Raw genomic sequence first — 14740 nt, forward strand, 5'->3', positions numbered from 1 at the left:
TGTGCCAGCTGTAGGGGGACGTGTGCCAGCTGTAGGGGGACGTGTGCCAGCTGTAGGGGGACGTGTGCCAGCTGTAGGGGGACGTGTGCCAGCTGTAGGGGGACGTGTGCCAGCTGTAGGGGGACGTGTGCCAGCTGTAGGGGACGTGTGCCAGCAATAGGGGACGTGTGCCATCAATGGGGGACATGTGGCATCACTAGGGGACGTGTGCCAGCACAAGAGGGCTATATTCAATATAAGGGGGCCATATCCAGATTAAGAGGGCTAATTTTAGGATGGGGGGGCTATAAGGAACATATATCCTATATGATTTGTTAGACGGACACTGGCATTATAAGACGGACCCCATTTAACATTAAAAAAAAAAAAATCTCTTTTCCTTCACCAAGTTTGGGGGTGCGTCTTATAAAGCGAAAAATATGGTACATTTTATGAAAAGAAGGAAAGCGCAACATAAATAATAAACTGTGTGCACGGCGGCGTTCACGTCCTCAGTGATTATGCTCCGTGTTCTCTGTTCACGTCCTGTATCTGTGCAGCGACACAAATGAGGCCGGGGTAGTGGTCACTACATAGTTAATTCACACAACCACCACCATGTAGAGCACAATGGATGCTGCCTCCACTGTATTTTTGCATCACTGTTGCTGCATGATATTGTTTTTTGTTTTTTTTTTTTTACTGAACAAATTGAGGTTTTAAAATAAGAAAAATATAATATATTGAAAAATGGGGAAGAAGGGAATTTTGTTTACTTACCGTAAATTCCTTTTCTTCTAGCTCCAATTGGGAGACCCAGACAATTGGGTGTATAGCTACTGCCTCCGGAGGCCACACAAAGTATTACACTTAAAAGTGTAAGGCCCCTCCCCTTCTGGCTATACACCCTCCCGTGGGATCACGGGCTCCTCAGTTTTAGTGCAAAAGCAAGAAGGAGGAAAGCCAATAACAGTTTTAAAGACAAATTCAATCCGAAGAAACATCGGAGAACTGAAACTATTCAACATGAACAACATGTGTACCCGAAAACACCAAAAATCCCTAAGAAAATAGGGCGGGTGCTGGGTCTCCCAATTGGAGCTAGAAGAAAAGGAATTTACGGTAAGTAAACAAAATTCCCTTCTCCTTTATCGCTCCTAATTGGGAGACCCAGACAATTGGGACGTCCAAAAGCAGTCCCTGGGTGGGTAAAAGAATACCTCGTGATAGGGCTGTCAAACAGCCCTGTCCTACAGGTGGGCAACCGCCGCCTGAAGGACTTGTCTACCTAGGCTGGCGTCCGCCGAAGCGTAGGTATGCACCTGATAATGCTTGGTAAAGGTGTGCAGACTCGACCAGGTAGCTGCCTGGCACACCTGCTGAGCCGTAGCCTGGTGCCGTAAAGCCCAGGACGCACCCACGGCTCTGGTAGAATGGGCCTTCAGCCCTGAAGGAACCGGAAGCCCCGCAGAACGGTAGGCTTCAAGAATTGGTTCCTTGATCCACCGAGCCAGGGTGGATTTGGAAGCTTGCGACCCTTTACGCTGACCAGCGACAAGGACAAAGAGTGCATCCGAGCGGCGTAAGGGCGCCGTGCGGGAAATGTAGATTCTGAGTGCTCTGACCAGATCCAACAAATGCAAACCTTTCTCAAATTGATGAACTGGATGAGGACACAAGGAAGGTAATGTGACATCCTGATTGAGATGAAAGGGGGATACCACCTTAGGGAGAAACTCAGGAATCGGACGTAGAACCACCTTGTCCTGGTGAAACACTAGGAAGGGAGATTTGCATGAGAGCGCCGCTAGCTCGGACACTCTCCGAAGAGACGTGACCGCAACTAGAAAGGCCACTTTCTGTGAAAGACGAGAAAGGGAAACATCCTTCATAGGCTCGAAAGGCGGCTTCTGGAGGGCAATTAGAACCTTGTTCAGATCCCAGGGCTCTAACGGCCGCTTGTAAGGAGGGACGATATGACAAACTCCTTGCAGGAACGTGCGTACCTGAGTAAGTCGTGCTAGGCGTTTCTGAAAAAATACAGATAGCGCTGAGACTTGTCCTTTAAGGGAACTGAGCGACAAACCTTTTTCCAACCCGGATTGCAGGAAGGAAAGAAAAGTAGGCAATGCAAAAGGCCAGGGAGAAACTCCCTGAGCAGCGCACCAAGATAAGAATATCTTCCACGTCCTGTGGTAGATCTTGGCGGAGGATGGTTTTCTAGCCTGTCTCATGGTGGTAATAACCTCCCGAGATAATCCTGAAGACGCTAGGATCCAGGACTCAATGGCCACACAGTCAGGTTCAGGGCCGCAGAATTCAGGTGGAAAAACGGCCCTTGAGATAGCAAGTCTGGTCGTTCTGGTAGTGCCCATGGTTGGCCTACCGTGAGGTGCCAGAGATCTGGGTACCACGATCTCCTCGGCCAGTCTGGAGCGACGAGGATGGCGCGACGGCAGTCGGCCCTGATCTTGCGCAGCACTCTGGGTAACAATGCCAGAGGCGGGAACACATAAGGTAGCCGGAATTGCGACCAATCTTGAACTAAGGCGTCTGCCGCCAGAGCTCGGTGATCGTGCGACCGTGCCATGAAAGTCGGGACCTTGTTGTGCCGTGACGCCATCAGGTCGACGTCCGGCATCCCCCAGCGGCGACAGATCTCCTGAAACACGTCCGGGTGAAGGGACCATTCCCCTGCGTCCATACCCTGGCGACTGAGGAAGTCTGCTTCCCAGTTTTCCACGCCTGGGATGTGAACTGCGGATATGGTGGAAGCCGTGTCTTCCACCCACGTCAGAATTCGTCGGACTTCCTGGAAGGCTTGCCGACTGCGTGTTCCACCTTGGTGGTTGATGTACGCTACCGCTGTGGAGTTGTCCGACTGAATTCGGATCTGCTTGCCTTCCAGCCACTGCTGGAAGGCTTGTATGGCAAGATACACTGCTCTGATTTCTAGAACATTGATCTGAAGAGTGGACTCTTCCTGAGTCCACGTCCCTTGAGCCCTGTGGTGGAGAAACACTGCTCCCCACCCTGATAGACTCGCGTCTGTCGTGACTACCTCCCAGGATGGGGGTAGAAAGGACTTTCCTTTCGACAAGACGGTGGGAAGAAGCCACCACCGAAGAGATTCCTTGGCCGCCTGAGAAAGGGAGACGTCTCTGTCGAGGGACGTCGACTTCCCGTTCCATTGGCGGAGAATGTCCCATTGTAGTGGACGGAAATGAAACTGCGCGAAAGGGACTGCTTCCATTGCTGCTACCATCTTCCCTAGGAAGTGCATGAGGCGTCTCAAGGGGTGAGACTGGCCTTGAAGGAGAGATTGCACCCCTGTCTGTAGTGAACGCTGTTTGTCCAGCGGAAGCTTCACTATCGCTGAGAGAGTATGGAACTCCATGCCAAGGTATGTTAGCGATTGGGTCGGAGTCAGATTTGACTTTGAAAAGTTGATGATCCACCCGAAACTCTGGAGAGTCTCCAGCGCAACGTTCAGGCTGTGCTGGCATGCCTCTTGAGAGGGTGCCTTGACAAGTAGATCGTCCAAATACGGGATCACGGAGTGACCTTGAGAGTGCAGGACTGCTACTACTGCTGCCATGACCTTGGTGAAGACCCGTGGGGCTGTCGCCAGCCCGAAAGGCAGAGCTACGAACTGAAGGTGTTCGTCTCCTATAACAAATCGTAGAAAACGCTGGTGCTCTGGAGCAATCGGCACGTGGAGATAGGCATCCTTGATGTCTATAGATGCTAGGAAATCTCCTTGAGACATTGAGGCGATGACGGAGCGAAGGGATTCCATTCGGAACCGCCTGGTTTTTACGTGCTTGTTGAGCAGTTTTAGATCCAGAACGGGACGGAATGACCCGTCCTTTTTTGGCACCACAAACAAGTTGGAGTAAAAACCGTGACCTTGTTCCTGAAGAGGAACGGGGGTCACCACTCCTTCCGCTTTTAGAGTGGACACCGCTAGCCGCAGAGCATCGGCTCGGTCGGGAGGTGGAGAAGTTCTGAAGAAGCGAGTTGGAGGACGAGAGCTGAACTCTATCCTGTACCCGTGAGACAGAATGTCTCTCACCCAACGGTCTGTGACCTGTGGCAGCCAAATGTCGCCAAAGCGGGAGAGCCTGCCACCGACCGAGGATGCGGAGAGAGGAGGCCGAAAGTCATGAGGAAGCCGCCTTGGTAGCGGGTCTTCCGGCTGTCTTTTTTGGGCGTGACTGAGTCCGCCAAGAATCTGAGCTCCTCTGATCCTTTTGAGTCCTTTTGGACGAGGAGAATTGGGACCTGCCTGAGCCTCGAAAGGACCGAAACCCCGACTGTCCCCTCCTCTGTTGGGGTTTATTTTGTCTGGGCTGAGGTAAAGATGAATCTTTACCCTTGGAGTGTTTAATGATTTCATCTAAGCGCTCCCCAAACAGTCGGTCACGAGAAAATGGCAAACTGGTTAAACACTTTTTGGAAGCAGAATCTGCCTTCCATTCTCTTAACCACAAGGCTCTGCGTAAAACTACGGAGTTGGCGGATGCCACTGCCGTACGGCTCGTAGAGTCTAGGACAGCATTAATCGCGTAAGACGCAAATGCAGACATTTGAGAGGTTAAGGGTGCCACCTGCGGAGCAGATGTACGTGTGACCGTGTCAATCTGTGTAAGGCCAGCTGAAATAGCTTGGAGTGCCCATACGGCTGCGAATGCTGGAGCAAACGACGCGCCGATAGCTTCATAGATGGATTTCAACCAGAGCTCCATCTGCCTGTCAGTGGCATCTTTAAGTGCCGCCCCATCTTCCACTGCAACTAAGGATCTAGCTGCAAGCCTGGAGATTGGAGGATCCACCTTGGGACACTGGGTCCAACCTTTGACCACGTCCGGGGGAAAAGGATAACGTGTATCCTTAAGCCGTTTGGAAAAACGCTTATCCGGATAAGCGTGGTGTTTCTGGATTGCCTCTCTAAAGTCCGAGTGGTCCAGAAATACACTTAATTTACGCTTGGGATACCTGAAATGGAATTTCTCCTGCTGTGAAGCTGTCTCCTCCACAGGAAGAGCAGGTGGAGAAATGTCCAGCATTTTATTGATGGACGCTATAAGATCATTCACTATGGCGTCACCATCAGGAGTATCCAAATTGAGAGCGGTCTCAGGATCAGAATCCTGACCAGCTATCTCCGCCTCATCATACAGAGAGTCCTCCTGCTGGGACCCTGACCAGTGTGATGAAGTCGAGGGCCGCTCATAGCGAGCTCGTTTAGGCTGTCTGGGACTGTCGTCCGTGTCAGAGCCATCACCCTGGGATGCAAGAGACACCCCCGGATCCCGGAACTGTTCCAACTGAGGGGGACCAGGGAGCAATGAGTTAACAGAGTCCATGGCCTGAGCTACTGGTCTAGACTGCAATGTTTCAAGAATTTTAGTCATAGTCACAGACAATCTGTCAGCAAAGACTGCAAACTCCGTCCCTGTCACCTGGACAGTATTCACAGGAGGTTCTGCCTGGGTCACCTCCAGCAGAGGCCCCGGCCGAGCAAGTGCCACAGGGGCCGAGCACTGCACACAGTGGGGGTCAGTGGAACCTGCCGGTAGAACAGCCCCACATGCGGTACAAGCAGCATAGAAAGCCTGTGCCTTGGCACCTTTGCTTTTTGCGGCCGACATGCTGTTGTGTCCTCTGAGAAATCTAGGAGGGTATATAGCAGAGAAGCCTCTGCGACCGTACAGTGCAATGTAAAGCTGCAAGCATAAAATACAATATACACTTCAGCACCAGTGGGGGTCAGCCCTTGAGGGCAGCTTACCGCCCGCTGAAAAGCGGGTGTGTGGGCACCAGAATCCCGTGTCTGGGTCTCCCAGTCTCCTCTCTCCAGCTCAGACTGCAGATCAGGAATGGCTGCCGGCGTCCTGTGAAGAGGGGCGGACCGTGGGCGTGCCTCAAACAAAGTGCGGGAAACTGGCGTCCCACTGTACCCAGTGTGAGGGCTGGAGTATGCAAAGCAGACTCCAGCCCTCTGCGCTGACGTTCTGAATAGCGTCCCGCCCTTCCCCTGACTGGCAGGCCTGGGGGCGGGAACGAAACGAAACTAGGCCGCAGAAGCCGGGGACTCGAGTAATAAGCGCGGCCGTGATATATGCACGGCCAGCGCGGAAGTCCCCGGCGCACCACAAGTCCCAGCCGCGCCGCAGCGAAAAAACTGACAGCAGCGGCCGCGCGGCAGTTCCAAATACGTGTCCCCTCTCAGCAAAGCTGCAGATAGGAATGGCACCAGCGCAGCAGCGCTGTTGTCCCCGGCGCACTAACACACCCAGCAACGCTGCGGTGTGCGCGCGATATGTACGGGGACACAGAGTACCTTGACGTAGCAGGGCCTGTCCCTGACGATACTCAGCTCCATTCCAGCAGGTTCTCAGGGGCTGTGGATGGAGCACGGTCTCAGTGCCTGGAGACCGATAAAATCCCACTTCACCCAGAGCCCTAAGGGGGATGGGGAAGGATACAGCATGTGGGCTCCAGCCTCCGTACCCGCAATGGGTACCTCAACCTTAACAAACACCGCCGACAAAAAGTGGGGTGAGAAGGGAGCATGCTGGGGGCCCTAGTATGGGCCCTCTTTTCTTCCATCCGACATAGTCAGCAGCTGCTGCTGACTAAACAGTGGAGCTATGCGTGTATGTGTGCCTCCTTCGCACAAAGCATGAAAACTGAGGAGCCCGTGATCCCACGGGAGGGTGTATAGCCAGAAGGGGAGGGGCCTTACACTTTTAAGTGTAATACTTTGTGTGGCCTCCGGAGGCAGTAGCTATACACCCAATTGTCTGGGTCTCCCAATTAGGAGCGATAAAGAAAAAAAAATTCCAAGTGAGGTAAAATTATAAAAAAAATGCAATTCCACCATGGTTTGTTTTTTTTCCCCATAATTCGGGTCAGTACAATTACTGCAATACAATATTTATATAGGTTTTTTTTATATTTTAGAGTTTACAAAAAAACTGACCTTAGTAATAGACAATTTGGGACCCGAAACATTTTTGTACTTGAGCGAGGGCTGTTTTAATGTGACAAGCTGTAGATATTATTGGTACCATTTTTGGGTTAAAAAAAAAGAGAATTTTGTTCACTTACCGTAAATTGTTTTTCTTATAGTTCCGACATGGGAGACCCAGACCATGGGTGTATAGCTTCTGCCTCCGGAGGACACACAAAGTACTACACTAAAAGTGTAGCTCCTCCCTCCGAGCATATACACCCCGTGGATAACCAAATATAGCCAGTTTAGTGCAAAAGCTGAAGGAGGACATCCACCCACAAGTAGAGATAGAGTACAACCCGGAATAACCGGAACCTCTGTCTACAACAACAGCCGGTGAAAACACACGGAACAAGAACTGCCAACAGGCAACAGGGAGGGAGCTGGGTCTCCCATGTCGGAACTATAAGAAAAAGAATTTACGGTAAGTAAACAAAATTCTCTTTTTCTTCATCGTTCCTTATGGGAGACCCAGACCATGGGACGTCTCAAAGCAGTCCATGGGTGGGAAATAAACAGAAAACTGAGAAGTAGGCAAAACCTAACTTCACAAATGGGCGACAGCCGCCTGAAGGATGCGTCTGCCCAAGCTCGCATCTGCCGAAGCATGAGCATGCACTTGGTAGTGCTTCGAAAAGGTGTGCAGACTAGACCAAGTGGCAGCCTGACAGACCTGCTGAGCCGTAGCCTGGTGCCTGAAAGCCCAAGAGGCACCGACAGCTCTGGTCGAGTGCGCCTTAATCCCCGGCGGGGGAGGCACCTGAGTACATTGGTAGGCATCGGATATGGCCGACCTAATCCAACGAGCTAGGGTCGGTTTAGAAGCCGAGAGACCCTTGCGCTGACCTGTGGTCAGCACAAAAAGAGAGGTGCACCGCCTAAGAGCAGCGGTGCGTGACACATAGATCCGGAGCGCCCGCACCAGATCCAGAGTATGCAACGCTTTCTCAAAGCGATGCACAGGAGCCGGACAAAGGGAAGGCAATGAAATGTCCTGGTTAAGGTGGAAAGGAGACACCACCTTAGGGAGAAAGTCCGGAGTCGGACGGAGAACCACCTTGTCTTGGTGAAAAACCAAAAAGGGTGACTCCGAAGAGAGCGCAGCCAAATCAGAGACTCTCCTGAGAGAAGTTATGGCCACTAGAAAGACCACTTTCTGTGAAAGTCGAAACAAAGAAACCTCCCTAAGAGGCTCAAAGGGGGGTTTCTGTAAGGCCGTGAGGACCAGATTAAGGTCCCAGGGATCCAAAGGCCGCCGATAAGGAGGAATGATGTGAGATGCGCCCTGCATGAAGGTGCGCACCTGGGCCAGTCGGGCGATACGCCGCTGGAACAACACTGACAGAGCCAAGACCTGTCCCTTGAGGGAATTGAGGGATAGTCCTAGCTGCAGACCGGACTGTAGAAAAGACAGGATGGTCGGCAAGGAAAAAGGCCAAGGAGCATGGCCGGAAGAGCGACACCAGGACAGGAAAATCCTCCAAGTCCTGTGGTAAATCCTGGCCGAGGAAGACTTCCGAGCCTGAGTCATAGTGGAGATGACCTCGGAAGGAATGCCTGAAGCCGTCAGGATCCAGGACTCAAGAGCCACGCCGTCAATCTGAGAGCCGCAGAATTCTGGCGGAAAAACGGACCTTGTGAGAGAAGGTCTGGGCGATCCGGGAGATGCCACGGCACCTCTACGGACAGACGGAGCAGGTCTGGGTACCAAGCTCGCCTGGGCCAGTCTGGAGCAATGATTATGACCCGACGGCCCTCCATTCTGATCTTGCGCAGGACTCTGGGCAAGAGAGCTAGAGGGGGAAACACGTAGGCCAGACGGAACTGGGACCAATCCTGAACCAGCGCGTCCGCTGCCAAGGCCTGAGGATCGTGGGAGCGAGCCACGTAAACCGGGACCTTGTTGTTGTGCCGGGATGCCATTAGATCCACTTCCGGAGTGCCCCACTTGCGGCAGATTGACCGGAACATTGCTGGATGCAGGGCCCACTCGCCGCTGTCCACGGTTTGACGGCTGAGATAATCTGCCTCCCAGTTTTCTACGCCTGGGATGTGGACTGCGGATATGGTGGACTTGGAGTCCTCCGTCCACTGAAGGATACGTTGAACCTCCAACATTGCTAGGCGGCTGCGATTCCCGCCCTGGTGATTGATGTAGGCAACTGCTGTCGCGTTGTCTGACTGGACTCGAATGTGCTTGCCCGCCAACAGGTGGTGAAAGGCTAGGAGAGCTAGGAGCACAGCTCTGATTTCCAGCACATTGATCGAGAGGGCTGATTCGGACGGAGTCCAAGTGCCCTGTGCTCGGTGGTGGAGAAACACTGCTCCCCAGCCGGATAGACTGGCATCCGTGGTGAGAATAACCCAGGACGGGATCAGAAAGGAGCGTCCCTGGGATAGAGAGAGGGGCCGAAGCCACCACTGAAGAGAGCTCCTGGTCTGTGGTGACAGAGCCACTAGCCTGTGCAAGGAAGAGGTCCGCTTGTCCCAACAGCGGAGAATGTCCAGCTGCAGGGGACGCAGATGGAACTGGGCAAAGGGAACCGCTTCCATTGATGCCACCATCTGACCCAGCACCTGCATGAGGTGCCTGATGGAATGACGGCGGGGCCTCAACAGAGAGCGCACAGCCAGATGAAGGGACTGCTGTTTGACTAAGGGCAGCTTCACAAGTGCCGGCAGAGTCTCGAATTGCATCCCTAGGTACGTACGTTTCTGGGTCGGGGTCAGAGTGGACTTGGGCAGATTGACAAGCCACCCGAATTGAACAAGCGTAGCGAGAGTGAGCGAGACACTCCGCTGACAGTCTGCACTGGATGAAGCCTTGACAAGAAGGTCGTCCAGGTAAGGAATCACTGCCAACCCCTGGAGGTGCAGAACCGCAACCACTGCTGCCATGACCTTGGTGAATACTCGAGGGGCCGTGGCTAACCCGAAGGGGAGAGCCACGAATTGGAAATGTTCCTCTCCGATTGCAAAACGTAGCCAACGCTGGTGTGAAACTGCAATTGGAACATGCAAATAGGCATCTCTGATGTCGATGGATGCAAGAAAATCTCCTTGGGTCATTGAGGCAATGACTGATCGCAGAGATTCCATGCGAAAGTGCCGCACCTGGACATGCTTGTTGAGAAGCTTGAGATCCAGGATGGGCCGGAAGGAACCGTCCTTCTTGGGGACTAGGAAGAGATTTGAGTAGAAACCTCTGAACCGTTCCCGGGCGGGAACCGGTACAATTACTCCGTTGGCCTGCAAGGATGCCACAGCCTGAGAGAAGGCGGCGGCCTTGGAGCAGGGGGGAGTGGACAGAAAAAATCTGTTTGGCGGGCTGGAAGAGAATTCTATCCTGTAGCCGTGGGAGATGATATCCCGTACCCACTGATCGGAGACGTGTTGAAACCACACGTCGCCAAAGTGGGAGAGCCTGCCACCGACCAAGGACATTGCTGGCGCGGCCAGATAGTCAAGAGGAGGCTGCCTTAGTGGCAGCGGCTCCTCCGTTCTTCTGAGGACGCGGATTCGTGCGCCAGCTGGGTTTTCGATCCTTGGCTGAGTTAGTGGACGAGGCTGAGGGCTTAGAGGATGACCAGTTAGAGGAACGAAAGGAACGAAACCTCGACTGGTTCCTGCCCTGGACAGGTTTCCTGGTTTTAGTTTGTGGCAAGGAAGTACTCTTCCCGCCAGTAGCCTCCTTAATAATTTCATCCAGTTGTTCACCGAACAGCCGGGACCCAGCAAAACGGAGCCCAGCAAGGTACTTCTTGGAAGAAGCGTCTGCTTTCCACTCTCGAAGCCACAAGATCCTGCGGATAGCGAGGGAATTAGCTGAAGCCACCGCCGTGCGGTGAGAAGCCTCCAGCATGGCAGATATGGCATAGGATGAAAAGGCTGAACCATTTCGGCATAGATTCCCTGGTGAGGGAATGCATCTCCTCTAGAGAAGCAGAGATGGCCTTGAGAGCCCACACTGCTGCAAAAGATGGGGAGAACGAGGCCCCTGCCGCCTCATATACAGATTTGGCCAGAAGGTCAACCTGGCGGTCAGTGGAATCCTTAAGTGAGGTGCCATCAGCCACAGATACAACTGTCCGGGCTGAGAGTCTAGACACCGGAGGATCTACCTTTGGTGAATGAGCCCACTCCTTGACCACCTCTGGTGGAAAGGGAAAACGGTCATCAGAACTACGCTTTGGGAAGCGTTTGTCAGGACAGGCCCTGGGTTTGGTCACAGTGGCCTGAAAACTGGAGTGGTTAAAAAACATACTCCTTGCTCTCTTAGGTGAGGTAAATTGGTGTTTTTCTACCAGAGAGGCTTGTTCCTCTGACACTGGTGGATTGAGGTCCAGTACGGAATTAATGGACGCAATGAAATCACTAACATCTGCATCACCTTCGGTTAGATCAATGGGGTACATAGAGGTAGCGTCTGAGCCCACAGTAAAGGCATCCTCCTCGCCCTGCACTTCAGCTCGTGAATCAGAGCCGTGGGACGAGGAAGGAGAAGAGTCCCTGCGTCTCCGTTTAGGAGGACGGGGTCTGGGAACAGATGAAAAATCCTCTGTGAGCTCTGCAGAGCGAGTCGGAGCAGCAGAGGCGCCCTGAGAAGGGGGCTGATGTATGGTCAGCAGAGTCCGGGACAGCTGTCCCATGGAGTCGGCAAAGGACTGGGAGATAGCTTTAGAAAACGATGCTACCCAAGCCGGGGGTTCAGCCACCGGGGCTGGAGCAGCCGGAGGGACCCCTGGGGGGACTCCAGGCTGAGGCACCACCATGTTAGAGCAGGCATCACAATGTGGATATGTGCTCAGTTCAGGCAGTATGAGCTTACATGCAGTGCATATTGAGTACAGCCTTGCAGCCTTGCTCCTAGTGAGAGACATGCTGCTGAGGTGGAGGCTCTGCAGTAAAGAACACACTCCTTCAGAATGACCCCCAGAGAGTGTACAAGAAAGTCCACAACCAGAGGTTGTGGCTTACCAGACCGTTTTGTGTGCCCTCCGGATTCCACAGCTTGGACCCCCAGACAGATTGCAGAGCTGCAGCAGCCAGCGCCGATCAGTGTGTGAACGCTGATAAAATGGCGCCGGAGTGAGGAGGGGGGGCGGGGTTTAGTCCAAGAGCGGGAACCGGAGGGCCAAGGAGAAATACAGGGGAGGGAAACATCTCCTCAGAGAGGAGTGTCCTCCCCTGAGCTGAACGGCCGGTGGGCGGCGCCGCACTGTCCCCCTGCATGACTGACATGCAGGGGCAGTGAAAATGAAAGTAGGCCGCAGCTGAAGCCGGGGCCTAAATTTTTCCATGCGACCGACAAGCAGGCACCCTCGGCGCGGTTCTCAGGAAAAAACCAGAGAACCGGCCGGAAATTACAGCAAAGTTAAATAACACACTCTCCCCACAATAAATGTACAAGGGACCCCTCAATAACATCTCAATACTTAGCTTATGAGACGCAGGGCCAGGTCCCTGAGGGATGAGCGCTCCGTCCAGCAGGGTCCTGAAAGGGCTGCGGATGGAGACCGGTCTCCTGCAAAGCAGTGAGAACCGTGATGGCTCCCACTTCAAGCCAGAGCCCGAGGGATGGTGAAGGAGAGCGGCATGTAAGGCTCCAGCCTTGTAAATCAACCTTAACAGCACCGCCGACACAGTGGGGTGAGAAGGGACATGCCGGGAGTCCAGGCTTGGACCCGCTTTTCTTCCAACTCTTTAAAATCAAAAATGAAAAATCAAAAGAGAATGCATGTGTGTGTGTGACCTCCTGAACACAAAGCATTGAACTGGCTATATTTGGTTATCCATGGGGTGTATATGCTCGGAGGGAGGAGCTACACTTTTTAGTGTAGTACTTTGTGTGTCCTCCGGAGGCAGAAGCTATACACCCATGGTCTGGGTCTCCCATAAGGAACGATGAAGAAAATGTAATATTTTGATAGGTCGAACTTTACAGACTCAATAATAATGAATATGCTTTTTTTTTTTCGAGAATAGTGCGACTTAAACTTTGTTTTTTAATTACTTATATATTTTTTTAAATCCTCATTGGAGATTTGACCCTATTGAAGTATAATAGCAGAAATGATGATCTCCTATGAAGTCCGGCCCATGGCCAGGCTTCATAGGTGTACCAAGATGGCGGCAATGGTGTAGTACAATAGCTTCCAGGAAAAAAACAACAACAACACCCCCTGCAATTGCAAGACTTGATAGCTGCTGTTAAGAGATTGACAGTGGCATCTAAGTGTGTAAACAGCAGCAATTAGAGCAGGCTCCAGTTGCTGCTGTTACAGATAGGACCCCTGTCACATGTGTGGAGCGGGATCGGCTTCAGAGTCTACTCTGTACACCCGATATGCTGGGGTTCTGCATTGACAAGAAACAGGGGCTGGAAGAACCCATTCGGTGGGGGTCCGATCAGACAATTATCACCGGTCACTGTTAAAGGGAACCAACAAGCACGATTTTCATGTGCAAAGTAAAGCCAGTGCTATACTGGTGCTAGGATGCTGAATCCAGGCATACCTTCAATTTTGAGACTGGTTGTTTTATTACAGTAATATGTGCAAGTAAAGTTGCAGCAATACACTGCTATTTGATTGACAGGTGCAACAGGAAGGGAATAGGTGAGTCAGGTCTTGCTATCTATTCCCGCCAGTCTACCTGCTTGGCCTTCCTCCTCCTGTTGCCGTCACAGACGTTAATTTCCGGCACATGCAGACAGACAGCGAATAGATAGTAATACCCGACCCATATATTCCCTTCCTGTTGCACCTGTCAATCAAATTGCAGTGCATTGCTGGAACTTTACTTGCACATATCTCCTCTCTGAACAAAAGGCTTACATTCAGCATCCTAGCACCAGTATAGCACTGGCTTTACTTTATACATGAAAATGCTGCTGGTTGGTTCCCTTTAAGAGGCTGAGCTAGCGCAGATTGGGCATAAGGCGTCTTACCCCTGTGATATTTCGATTTTCAATCTTGTAATTCCTTTCCACTATCATGCCTCCATCCCAGATGTTACTAGAAAAAACAAATGGCGCCGAGGTGAGGATTGATTCAAGAAATTAAGAGAAGGATAAAAAGGTTGTTTGGTTAATGAGACTCACTTGATAATGCGGGTAAAATAGATGCAAATTCCATTGTGTTTCCCAGAAAAGATAATTTCTGAGCCGGGTAATCCGGGGAGAGGTGCGGAGGACGGATGGGCCGGAGTGGCTGCAGAATACACCGGAGTAGATATACTGGGCAGATAGACACCTGGAATAAAACGGGGATCATTATGCACGAATCATAACATTTCCTCACACATACATCTGCGCAGATCTAATCTGGAATCCTCCTCCGAGACCCTGAGAGACCCCCTAGAAGTCTCCCCCAACATCTATACTGAGACTTGCCTTGTGCGGGTGTAGCCAGGAAGCTGGGCATTGCTACCGGACTGCTGATGGGCATGGGTGACCCTGAAAATCAAAGGAAATAAGCTGGATCATTACCTGAGGCAACTGTGGTAGACTCAGAAATGACTCTTCTCTGGGTAACACAAGTATTTAATACCTTATTACACTGTAGGGGCAATGAAATGCTTGTATTTTTGGCTAAAAATCATTTTAACAACTTGGTTTCATTATAAATTTTGTACCACTGTTGCTGGCTGCAGAATGAGTTAACTGAGATTCCTACAGTGAGCTCCTTTGATGTGGTCAAACTGTAAACAGCCAGTTTATGACCACATCAAAGTTGAGCA

At 51.9% G+C, this 14740-nt stretch overlaps 1 protein-coding gene across 2 annotated transcripts in view; it reads right to left on the reverse strand.

The window, feature by feature from the left end:
* The window catches only part of NUP155 (nucleoporin 155), a 181348-nt gene that overhangs the window by 55244 nt on the left and 111364 nt on the right, over window positions 1–14740 (reverse strand). For both annotated transcript variants that reach the window (XM_075328661.1, XM_075328657.1), the window contains exons 17-19: window positions 14394–14456; window positions 14103–14253; window positions 13950–14016 (exon numbers count right to left, since the gene is read on the reverse strand). In XM_075328661.1, the coding sequence (XP_075184776.1) occupies window positions 13950–14016; window positions 14103–14253; window positions 14394–14456 (281 nt within the window). The remainder of the gene's footprint in view (window positions 1–13949; window positions 14017–14102; window positions 14254–14393; window positions 14457–14740) is intronic.

The sequence above is a fragment of the Anomaloglossus baeobatrachus genome, chromosome 1, assembly GCF_048569485.1.
Source record: "Anomaloglossus baeobatrachus isolate aAnoBae1 chromosome 1, aAnoBae1.hap1, whole genome shotgun sequence".
Classification (NCBI taxonomy): Eukaryota; Metazoa; Chordata; class Amphibia; order Anura; family Aromobatidae; genus Anomaloglossus; species Anomaloglossus baeobatrachus.